Below are 11353 nucleotides of genomic sequence, written 5' to 3' on the forward strand. Positions count from 1 at the left end.
AAACTGTTTGCACGCCCACAAACCGCCAAAAACTGTCAGTGTTGCAATTTCTTCTTCGCACATCCACTAGCTGAGTAACGGGTATCAGATAGTCGGGGAACTCGACTATAGCGTTCTCTCTTGTTTTTAAATCACTTGGTTACTACATCAACGTCGGATCCATAAATATTTCAAAATTTAGCTACTTCCATTATCTTTGCATGCAGATCGAAGAGTTTCCAAAAAAGTGTAACTCCCACGCCACCCCACGGCAAACTGGGGCAGTTGGATGCCTCCTGTGAGGATTGAACTCACGACCCCTGGTTTACAAGACCAGTGCTCTGCCACTGAGCTAAAGAGGCCCGCGTTTTTAGGGCGCCCCAGAAGCGAATTTCAACCGCTGGGTGAGAGCTTGGCTTGCATTGCACGGGTACTGTATCTTTGTATCTGCTCGAAGAACACAAAAGATAGCTGTCGCAGAAGAAGAACATATGTTGACACAGTTGGAGCTGCTCTCGTTCTTGTTCCATTGCTGCCATCGAGCTGATAAATGCTTTCAAAGGCAATTAAGCGAAATGGCAGTGGAAAGGTGGAGTGAATTGGAGATGGAGGCACAAGGTCAGGCCGGCCGGATATTAATTTCACAAAAATTACACACATTCAACGGATAATCAACATTAAGATCGGCTCTTGGGCGCTGCGCTTCAGTGGCCCATGACAATTAGGGTCAAAAGAAAGAAATTCGGCAGCCTGCTCACCTGTTGCCAAGATGGAGCCATTAGGTGGGACTCCCTGAAAGCCCAGACGACATGCTTGATGAGCAAATATTTTCACATCATCATTTTGATTACCACGCATCTGCAAGATACACACTACACATACCTTTATATATATACGTATATACGACTTGTGTTGAATGCAGTTCGATTTCAGTTTCGAGGCAGCAGTGCGTGCAAAATGGATCAACGATCTTTGCGCTCCGCTACCAGCCGTAAAATCAACTGCGGTTCGGGTCGGGAGTTTTCCTCAGAAACAACGATCGATTAGGTTCCATATGTTGACCCTAAAATCGAAGATCTTGCATTCTTGCACTCACAGCAGGATCGGGCCAGGAAAGGGCCAGCAACTGTCGCGTGCTGAGTTGTAAAGTTGTAAAATTCTAACAGCTGCTGCTAATGTGTCGAGGGATAAATAAATAGACTAAAATTACCCGAGGTGCCCAAATTGCCATCAAATCGCATTAAAACGAGCACAGCTAAACCGCAAAAAAGGATTTCATATACGCATTAAGCTGACTAATACTCCCTGTCTGCGTTCTTTGTTACCAATCAATCCGAAAAGTGTCAGGCTCAATCACAATGAGCACAAAAAAATTGGGTAAAAAATTGCCCGATTTAGTGTAAAATTGCAGTAAAAAGAGACACCAGAGAGAAATATGAGGCTAATACGCGCTGACAGGCAAAGGACATTACATCAATGGCTCCGTCGTCATTAGCATCCCAAAAAAGGATCGCAGACAACGACAAAAAAAAAAATGCATTTCGGCGCTGGGAAGAGGGAATCCGCTCGAGGCAATTCGTCACAGTCTGTCACTTCGCATCCTCAACCCCTCGCACCAATCAATCTCAGGTTGTAACTGTATTTCGGACGGCTGGATGTAACAGCTTATGATCCCGACCCAAATCGAGGTCCTGCGCATGCGCCACGTGCCTTTTCCGCTCTCCCCCTTTATCCCTTCCCCTTTCCCTTTCCTTTTTGGCCAGCTGCCGCCGACGCCGCTCTTCGAAATTGGGTTTTCAACCCCCTCATCGGCTTGGAAATTCATTTCGTTTAGCTTTTGTTTTCCACTTGAGCTGAAGCACTTTCCATTGTTTGCCTCTGTAAACACACACATTGCAGTGCACTTTGGTTCGTGTTTTGCTTTCTTTTCGTCTGCTTTTTTATTATTTTTAGTTTTTAATTAATTTGTACTGATTTCGGTCTGAAGAGTTTTCCACGCAATGCGTTTACGCTAATGGAACTCAAATTGAATTAAGGCCTTTATGCACTTCCATTGACCCCAGCGACATTTTCAGCGAAGAAAGAGGGGAACTCATGTGGCGAAGAGGGTTATTGCTTGATCAGGAAATGCATAAAGAAGTCAGAAATCACTGGGAAGAAAATTAACGCAAAGAAAATGCTTGTAGTTCCATTGAAATGCGGCCGAAAGAGTTGAATGAAAACTCAAGCTGAGTGTTTAATTGAAATTTGATTCCTTCTGTTGATGGACAAGTGACGGCTCAGGAAAAATTACAATGAACGACACATTTGGAAAACCCCAAATCAATGAGTGTTGATTGAAAAAGTGAGTGAAAGAGGGCTTCACAGAATTCAATTGCACAGTTCTTATTCGTCGACGGGAAACCATTGAAACATTTCTTTATACATATGTATATTCACTTCATCGTTTGGGCAGAATTGCATTAGCACTGGCCGCCTTAAAATAATTTCGAACCTCATGTTCCAACACTTTTCCCAGATATACAAAGTTTAATCAATATTTTATTTCCGTTTAATCTGTAAGTCAGCATTGAATTTGTCACAAATTTATTGATTCAGCAGGGTCGTTAGTGTGATTTACCTTCGCTCAATGAAATTAAGATGAGACAATAGAGAATGAAACATTCGGGTTCCTCGACTATAAGATACCCATTACTCAGATAGTGGAAGTGCGAGGGAGAAATTTCAAAATTATATCATATTTATGAAAATTGGTAAGAAAAATAATGAAATCAAAACATTACTCAAGAGAATGCATGCTAAGTCTTAACTTTCAAACTTGTATAGACGAAACATGATATCCGAATAAGAAATTTCAACGAATCTGGCGCACCCTTTAACTCCATGTAAAGGGTATAATAATCTTACAAATCAGCCAAAAACTTGTATATCGGCGAAAAACAACTTGATTCCGATCACTTCAGACCTTAATTTATTTAAATGCTTATCCGATCGTTCAAAATTAATTAAGTGGCACACTTTAATTTGCATAAAAACCAACTTGGCACATAAACAACGAATAAGCCCCAGCTGGCAATAAAGTACAAGATCCAAAAAATCCATTTTCAAGACTTTTCAGACAATGGCCAAAATGCAAAAGTCTGTTATAAATTATTTATGACGTTTTCCAAATGTCAACAGCCAAATGCGTCGCCCACCAAATGACATTTGACGGCAATTGAAATGCATGTGGCTTGGGAGAGAAAAATGATTTTTAATTATTTTAGCAGCGTTTTTTTTTTTTTTTTGGTGATAAACTGAGGCAGGAAGGTGCGCAGCCTGGCCTAAACACAATTTAGTTGCTGTAATTAATTTCGGATTTATTTGATTGTTGTCTGCGAACGGGCTGTGAGTTTTCAGTGCAAATCGAGTTGACATGAATACCTGAAAAAAAAAACTCAGGCAACAACACAAAGTAAACAAAAGCAGACATACAACGAAAATGCAAAACGGAAGTTTAGTATATTGCAAAATAAGAAACGCAAATAAAACACAATGCAAAAGAGTGCTAACTCTAGGTAAACTGATGCTTTAAATACCCTTTGGAAATAGTTTTTTTTATATTCAGTGCTTAAATAAATTGTATGAAAACTTTGTTTTCTGGACTTTCACTCAGAACTATATTATTAAAATGATGTATTTTTCAATGAGTATTTTTATTAGACGTCGTCATAATGTAAACCAATGCCATTAAAAATCAATTTTCGAGTCAATAGCCATTAACAGACAATTGACAAATATTGAATGTGTAAAAGGAGAAGGCAAACAAACTAGAAGTTCTCCCAAAAGTGTTTAGACGACAATGAACCCCGTAAAAGGGTATAAAAACAAACAAAAAACGCAAATGCAACGGAAGTTTGATAAAACATATGTATGTATGTGTATGAGCGACCGAGAGTCAGAAAGAATAAAAAAGGTGGGCTAGGGAAGAGGAAATAACAAAATACACTGTAATTAACAGGCGGCTTTGAACAAAGCAGGGAGTTGGGGGAATGCATCATTTATTCCGCATGAATTTGCATTCGCATTGGCCAGTTGCAGGGGCAAACCAGGGTCAGAAACTGGACGAAAGCGATTCGAAATGCATTGCAAAATGCAGAAATGCAGTGCCACTACGCGCAGGGATGATTAGGGGTTGCAACTTCGAGGATGCGACTCTCGCAGAGTGATAAATATTTTGCGCCTGGGATGACAGCCCATAAACATTGCGATTACGACTATTGACAATGTTCAATCAGGACCACACGGGGCATCCTTTGAGTGGCTCTACTGTACTACAAGCCACTCCGTCGTACATGCGTACAAGTGACAGCTGCCGATCCGCTGTAAGCCCTGATGATTACATTGTTTTTGACATGGACACAGACATAGACCACCCCTTCATTCCGTCATGATTGATGATTGATGACAGGAGACGAGATGTACGAGCTGTCATGTCCAGTTGTCATACATAAATGTGTGCTTTCCAACACTACTGCCTGGAATCGCTTAACTCAAAGAGAGGGATCTCTACGAAAAAAGGGGTTACAAATGCGCAAAGTCAAAAGCGGGGCGCTATTCAACAGCTTAAGGAAATTTGCATACTTGTACAGCATAATGTGCACCCTTACCAGGGATATTGGGTTTCGCTTTCCTTTGCACATAATGCATTTTCACGGCGGGACACCCCGAAAAAAGCGGTTCGAATTTTTACCAAAGTGGGCGTTGTAATGTTGACACTGTAATTTACGCATTTCACCTTTTCTTTAACGCATTTGCATACAGCTTAAATGCCAAAGGGCTTAGCAAAGGTAATTCGATATGGGAAACATTTGTGAACCTTCAAGTACAGTTGTGTCTTAAGCAAATATGCAGTGAAGTTCAGTTGCAGCCCAGTGACACAATTACTCGTATGTGTTGCATCTACCACTTCCCACGTTAATTCTTGTCAATTTACCCATAACAAATTGCCGCTCTAAGTTGCACACCCGCAATTCTCTTTGAACTTCCACTTGTCTTCATTAGCCAAAGAAGTATAGCAGCTGGTTGTTCTCTCGAGTGCCGCGATGCCAGATAAGGGTAACATTTATTTCCTTTGTCTTGGAGCCAATTTCTCAACGTACTCGGCAATTATAATTATAAAACTTTTTGAGCTACCCGCGCCAAGCAATCGTAAACAGACAACAACAACGTCGGCGCACGGCGCTTGGTTGAAGTTTCTCTTTTGCCGGCCGCCTTGCCCAAGCCTCTTTAGCTCAGTGGCAGAGCACTGGTCTTGTAAACCAGGGGTCGTGAGTTCAATCCTCACAGGAGGCAGTTAAAAGCCAGCCTACTGGATTTTTTTTATACTAGTGTTTATATTAAATATCATATTTACTAAAGATCAAAACATTAAAAAAAAAAATTTAGATGAAAATATAATTTTTGTTTCTTCGTTTTAACTTTTATTAGTTGCGCTTCACCAAAATTTTAATTATAAAATTTACTTGATGAATCCATTCTTGTTTTTTAAAAGCGGTTGTTATTAAGGATATTAAATAAATTACAGTAATCTATTATGTATCCTTGATTCTACGAAAACTCTACAAAAACAACAAAATATAAGAGACCGAGAAGTTGAAGAATGAAAATCCCATCTGCCTCCTGTGAGGATTGAACTCACGACCCCTGGTTTACAAGACCAGTGCTCTGCCACTGAGCTAAAGAGGCGAACAACCCGCTGTTGCCAAAAATCTCATTTAGCACTCAGCAATTTTTCTGCTAATTTCGATGCCCGTTTTAGTATGATTTTTAATTAATTATAAATGATTTTCCTTGTTCGGCAAATACAACCCAACAACTTTGTTAGTAAACAAACGCAAGGCGTTCTCTGCTCTCACCATTTCTGGCCGCTTTCTCTATTTCTCTTTGGCACACTCTCTTCTTCTAAAAATAAAGTCCCCAAAATGCTGTCTTCATACCACACGTTGTCGAATTTTCCCGACACACCGATTCAGTTCATCTGCAGTTTTCTAGCCGGGAGTACAGAAAAAGTTCTGAAAATCTATAAACTTGCATAATTTAGAGGTGAAACATATAGCTAAAATGAAAACTCCACTTAGCCAGAAGACGGGCTTCTTTGCCGAATACTATCTGAAGCTCAAGGAACAGGCTGGTCCCAATTGCGAGTCGGACATCGCCAAGTTATCAGCGTGCAAGAGCGATGAGGAGCGCGTGGTCTACGTGGAAAAGTTGCCCTGGGTGCAGGCGGGGGATGCCAACCTGGTGGTGAACCAGGAGTTCGCCGGCAAGAACGCTTCTCTGGCGGCGGAGATCAAGGAGCGGGCCACCGCTGCATTTAAGGCCAAGCAGTGGCTGGAGGCCATGGTGCTCTATACCAGAAGCTATGTGGCGCTGCCCAGTGAAAATGGTGAGTGGTTGGCACATTCTTATTACTTTACTTATTTTAAATAAACGTTTTTTGGTTGTTCTTCAGTGGCGGAGATTCGTGTTGTTTTAGCTAATCGCTCAGCCACCTTGTATCACATGCAGAAATATCAGTAAGTAGCTTAGGGAAACTTATTTTGGGGAGAATTCAAAAATGTAATTTACACATTCTAATTTCACTTTCAGAGAGTGCCTGATTGATATAAAGCGAGCCCTAGATTTGAGTTATCCCAAAGATTTGATCTATAAGCTGTACGAACGACAGGCCCGTTGCTACTTGGCCCTTAAGGACTATCCCCACACAATTGAATCATTCAAGTGAGACTTGTTAGTTTCTACCCATTAGTTACCCATTAAACACATTATTTTCCTGCAGAAAGTGCATCACCGCCATGGATGACTCCACACTGGCCTCTGACAAGCGTGCTAAGCTGAACCTGGATGCCATGACCATGATTAAGATGCTGCAAAACGATCCACGTTCTGCCAAACAGAAGGACAAGCAGCAAAGGCAGAAGATAGCTTTGGATCAGGCCAAGCCAGTCAAGTTGGAGAATGAGTTCGTGAGTCCTCTGGTGAGAATTGATAGCAATCGACAGGAGGGTCGATTTGCCAGAGCCTCTGCAGATGTAAAGCCAGGCGAAGAGCTCTTAGTGGAGCGACCTTTTGTCTCTGTGTTGCTGGAAAAGTTTGCCAAGACCCACTGCGAGAATTGCTTCATGAGGTAATATCGTAATATCTGTTAATATCTAGAATTACTTAGAACCTTCCATCTTGTCTAGAACTGTGGTTCCTGTGGCCTGTCCTAAATGTGCTGATGTGCTTTATTGCTCGGAGCAATGTCGAGAGGAGGCCTCTAAGAAGTATCACAAGTACGAGTGTGGGATAGTGCCCATTATCTGGAGATCGGGTGCATCCATTAACAACCACATTGCTTTGAGGATCATTGCCAGCAAGCCCTTGGATTACTTCCTCAAGTTGAAACCCACCATCGATGAAGAGCTGACACCTGAACAGCTAATCAGGTAGCTTATTCATTTAGTCCCTATATTTAGATAAACCTATTCTTCTTTTATTTGAACGGTTTTAGCCTTCCTAAGGATGACTACCGTCGAGTTGCTCAACTGGAGAGGCATCAGGAAGAACGTCAGCCATCCAACTTCTTTCAGCACGTCCTGATGGCCCGCTTCCTAACCCACTGCCTTCGGGCAGGGGGTTACTTTGGATCGGAGCCCAAGCCAGAGGAGGTGTCAATCATTTGCTCCCTGGTGCTGCGCAGTCTGCAGTTCATCCAGTTCAACACCCACGAGGTGGCAGAGCTCCATAAGTTCAGCTCCTCGGGACGGGAGAAGTCCATCTTCATAGGCGGCGCCATCTATCCCACCCTGGCCCTGTTCAACCACTCTTGTGATCCCGGCGTGGTGCGATACTTCCGCGGCACCACCATTCATGTCAACAGCGTCAGACCCATCGAAGCAGGATTACCGATTAATGAGAACTACGGTCCGATGTACACCCAGGATGGACGATCGGAGCGCCAGGCGCGTTTAAAGGAGCTCTACTGGTTCGAATGCTCCTGCGATGCCTGTATTGACAATTGGCCCAAGTTTGACGATCTTCCCCGGGATGTGATTCGTTTCCGCTGCGATGCCCCGAACAATTGCGCGGCGGTAATTGAAGTGCCACCCAGCTGCAACGACTTCATGGTCAAGTGTGTGACTTGTGGCGAGATAACAAACATCCTTAAGGGCCTAAAGGTAATGCAGGATACCGAGATGATGACGCGCACAGCCAAGAGGCTGTACGAAACAGGGGAGTACTCCAAGGCCCTGGCCAAGTTCATTGATCTCATCAGGATTATGTATGAAGTGCTGGCCCCCCCTTTTCCCGACTTCTGTGAGAGCCAACAGCATCTCAAGGACTGCTTCCTCAATTTGGGCAATGTCTATACTTTGGATTAGTAAGGACTCTTAATATTTGATGTTTGGCTTCTGATTTTAATTTGCAAAAATACATAAAAGAACAATAAAAGGTGCTGCACAATCACACCTCAAACAAAACTCGCTATTTCCTCTGAGAACACTATTGATGTCCTTGAAGAACCATCGATAACAGCTTCTAGTCTTTTTTACTCAAGTTAAATGTTTGCAAGAAATTTGATATCTCCGATGTCCTATTGTGGAAATAAAATAAAATAGGAACCCCTATTTCGAAAAGTTTCTAATGTTACTGATTGTGCAACTACCAGCATGCATCATTAAACGTTGAATTTGATCTTCAAAATCGTCGATTTCCGACTTACACTAGAGCTCGCTTTTGGCGCCACCTAGAGTTAGGTAGACAAAACCATTTTGGAAAGGGTTAGTGTCTTCGCTAGCTTTAAAATAGTATATATAAATGCATAAGATTTCAGATGCTTGATCATACGCTATCAGTATTATTGTGAAAATGTATTGTATTTTCAATAATGCATTAATATATAATATAGTAAGTTTTTAATAAATTCAAATGAACATTATCAAAGCCCAGTATATACAAATTAATTTATAACAGAAGTGTACAGTTTTTATTTAATTTCGATATTAAGGCAGCTTTTATAGCTATTTAATCCACATAGAATGGAGATATGGATAATGGAGATACCCATCGAGCATGATCGTACCACGAACACCGTCCTCGGTGAATCTCACTGCATCCGGCTATTTGGTTATAGTCGTAGTAGCAGCAGCGGTAACAAATTGTCCTCGGTATCCAGCGCTCTCCTGCAATTTGTAAATTACACAAATGAAGCACTTGATTCGATATCACACATACCATAACAATCCTTTCTGTACTTCTGCTGATTTCTGAGATAGCAATTTACTGCCGAATTGCCATTGTTCGAGCTCCAGGGGTACATGGGATAATAAGGGGGTCTCCCTGAAGTCGTGGGCCGCACGTAGGGAGGTCTGTAGGTCGGATATATTGGATATATTGGTTCCGCTTGTGTTGTAAACGCTGGGTTGGGTTCTGTCGTTGTAGTTGTGGGAGTTTCTACTGCCGTAGTTGTGGTGACTACCGTGGTGGTCTCTGTTGTTGAAATTGTAGTACTGGGTTCTGTCGTTGTAGTTGTAGGGGTTTCTACTGCCGTAGTTGTGGTGGTCTCTGTTGTTGAAGTTGTAGTACTGGGCTCGGTTGTTGGAGTGGTGGATATTTCTGTTGTTGTAGTTGTGGTGGACTCTGTTGTTGAGGTTGTGGTCGGGGAGGATTCGGTTGTTGTCTCTTCCGATATTGTGGTCATTACAGGGCTCTCTGTGGTCATCGCTATTATAGGGGGCGGCGTAAAATAAATCGGAACTTCTGGCTTAATATCCTGAGCCCAAGCTGCAGTCGCGATGAAGAGCAAGCAAATAACAGCGGACCTCATTCTTAGCGTGCTGTGTTGACGTGAGCGGATTGGATCGAGTACTGAAACTGATCGCCTGTCCCGAGTAGCTTGCGCTTGGGTTTTAGCTGTAGAGCTGCAGTCATTAACACACTTATACCGACCGACCCACACGCAAAACGTGAGGGCTGATAACAGAACAGTAGAAGACAAAAAAAAAAAAACCCAACGCCAAGTAATTATATAAAAATAAGATGCTGGCACTTAAAAATGTTTGGTTGAGTAAATAACTGTATTTGAAAAGTAAGTACAAAAATTGCTCACCAGACCAAAAACAAGAAAATTGTATTTCCGCTGCTTTAGCCTTTGCAAAATATATATATGAGTTGCAAATTTTACCGATTTATAATTATTTGTTCATCATCCAAACCTTGTGTTTTTTAAATTACTTAGCATTTATGATAAATGGTTGCACAACAAATATTCAAGCATTTCACTGTTTTTATTTTAGTTCATTTCATTTAATTTTACAATACTTCTTTCCAATTTACGTGTACTTTCAGTTTGGCATAATCATACGCCACACAAGGCCCTTGGTGGAGCTTACTACATTCGGTGATATGGCTGTCGTAGTAGTAGCAGCAGCGATAACAACTGGACGTCGGTGGGATTCGCCAGCCTGCAAATTGAAAAACAAACAGATGAAATGTGATTCACCCAGTTCCCGGTCCCCTTCATCATCTCTCCCGCATTTCCATCACACTTACAGGTACTATACTCCATCTGGTGGGTCAGAAAGCACCTTTCTAGTGGTTGCATCCATACTTCTTTGTTTGGCTTCTTGGTTGTCTGATCTAGTTGTTCCAAGGGAGTCCTATGTGTGGTTGAAGTCGTGATGGGTTCCGTTGTTGTAGTGCTTGTGGGGGGTTGTGTTGTTGTAGTGCTTGTGATGGGTTCCGTTGTTGTAGTTGTGGGCTGTTGCGTTGTTGTAGTTGTGGTGGATTTGGTTGTAGAGGTTGTTGGGGCTTCTGTTGTTGTAGTTGTTGTGGGCCGAGAATAATCTGGTATCTCTGGAATAATATCCTGAGCCCAAATGCCCCCCAACAGAACACAGAACAGAACCAAAGGAATTACTACGCAGGAATACATTCTTAAGCGATCTGTGCTTACGGTGGCTGATTAGCTCGAATACTAAAACCGATGCCCAGCTTTGATGTTTAGCTGGTCTGATAACAGAAGCTAACCGGCAGGGGGACTTTAGGTGCTCAAAAAAACTGCCATCTACAACAAAATTATTGGTTGAGCAAACACACTGAACATTTTGGGCAGTGGGTTCCGAAATTGCTTATCAGAATTTAAGGCAAACATGGCATTTACTTGCGGGTTGGTAAGCACGCATGCGCAACTTACCTTGTAATACTTTATTATTCGACTTTTTCATAAACTGGCGTATAGTAAATGAAGTGAGTAATAGTAGTAGTAGAGGTAATCATGTAGGTAGAATAATAATTAACAAATTTTCAATTCGAGGATACTAGAACCCCTCCACGGAAACAATTGCAAAAT

The 11353-nt window shown here is 42.0% G+C and overlaps 3 protein-coding genes and 3 non-coding genes across 6 annotated transcripts; 2 read left to right on the forward strand and 4 right to left on the reverse strand.

Annotated features, from left to right (window-relative positions):
• Window positions 1–269: 269 nt before the first annotated feature.
• Trnat-ugu lies at window positions 270–341 on the reverse strand. The gene has a single exon. It is a non-coding gene; the product is annotated as a tRNA-Thr (tRNA).
• Window positions 342–5241: 4900 nt separating this feature from the next.
• On the forward strand, window positions 5242–5313 carry Trnat-ugu. Its single transcript has one exon. It is a non-coding gene; the product is annotated as a tRNA-Thr (tRNA).
• A 321-nt stretch (window positions 5314–5634) lies between these two features.
• Trnat-ugu lies at window positions 5635–5706 on the reverse strand. Its single transcript has one exon. It is a non-coding gene; the product is annotated as a tRNA-Thr (tRNA).
• A 327-nt stretch (window positions 5707–6033) lies between these two features.
• On the forward strand, window positions 6034–8478 carry LOC120446545 (SET and MYND domain-containing protein 4). The gene is made up of 6 exons (XM_039627561.1): window positions 6034–6406; window positions 6473–6536; window positions 6610–6741; window positions 6800–7147; window positions 7206–7448; window positions 7514–8478. Exons 1-6 carry the CDS (start codon window positions 6082–6084, stop codon window positions 8382–8384), a joined length of 1983 nt encoding a protein of 660 aa, XP_039483495.1. The 5' UTR covers window positions 6034–6081; the 3' UTR covers window positions 8385–8478.
• Window positions 8479–8901: 423 nt separating this feature from the next.
• On the reverse strand, window positions 8902–9886 carry LOC120445221 (integumentary mucin C.1). The gene is made up of 2 exons (XM_039625477.2): window positions 9238–9886; window positions 8902–9185 (listed from the first exon to the last, which is right to left on the reverse strand). Exons 1-2 carry the CDS (start codon window positions 9827–9829, stop codon window positions 9028–9030), a joined length of 750 nt encoding a protein of 249 aa, XP_039481411.1. The 5' UTR covers window positions 9830–9886; the 3' UTR covers window positions 8902–9027.
• Window positions 9887–10240: 354 nt separating this feature from the next.
• Window positions 10241–11241, reverse strand: LOC120445646 (salivary glue protein Sgs-3). The gene is made up of 2 exons (XM_039626186.1): window positions 10555–11241; window positions 10241–10466 (listed from the first exon to the last, which is right to left on the reverse strand). Exons 1-2 carry the CDS (start codon window positions 10934–10936, stop codon window positions 10315–10317), a joined length of 534 nt encoding a protein of 177 aa, XP_039482120.1. The 5' UTR covers window positions 10937–11241; the 3' UTR covers window positions 10241–10314.
• Window positions 11242–11353: the final 112 nt, after the last annotated feature.

Source organism: Drosophila santomea, chromosome 2R (genome assembly GCF_016746245.2).
Source record: "Drosophila santomea strain STO CAGO 1482 chromosome 2R, Prin_Dsan_1.1, whole genome shotgun sequence".
Lineage (NCBI taxonomy): Eukaryota > Metazoa > Arthropoda > Insecta > Diptera > Drosophilidae > Drosophila > Drosophila santomea.

Excerpts from the sequence above, each read along its gene's own strand:
- LOC120445646 (XM_039626186.1), bottom strand. The coding sequence starts at position 10,936 with ATGTATTCCTGCGTAGTAATTCCTTTGGTTCTGTTCTGTGTTCTGTTG. Across the intron at positions 10,467-10,554 it reads CCAGATGGAGTATAGTACCT|GCTGGCGAATCCCACCGACG; the intron begins GTAAGTGTGATG and ends TTCAATTTGCAG.
- LOC120445221 (XM_039625477.2), bottom strand. The coding sequence starts at position 9,829 with ATGAGGTCCGCTGTTATTTGCTTGCTCTTCATCGCGACTGCAGCTTGG. Across the intron at positions 9,186-9,237 it reads GTACAGAAAGGATTGTTATG|GAGAGCGCTGGATACCGAGG; the intron begins GTATGTGTGATA and ends TACAAATTGCAG.
- LOC120446545 (XM_039627561.1), top strand. The coding sequence starts at position 6,082 with ATGAAAACTCCACTTAGCCAGAAGACGGGCTTCTTTGCCGAATACTAT. Across the intron at positions 6,742-6,799 it reads CACACAATTGAATCATTCAA|AAAGTGCATCACCGCCATGG; the intron begins GTGAGACTTGTT and ends ATTTTCCTGCAG. Across the intron at positions 7,449-7,513 it reads ACACCTGAACAGCTAATCAG|CCTTCCTAAGGATGACTACC; the intron begins GTAGCTTATTCA and ends GAACGGTTTTAG.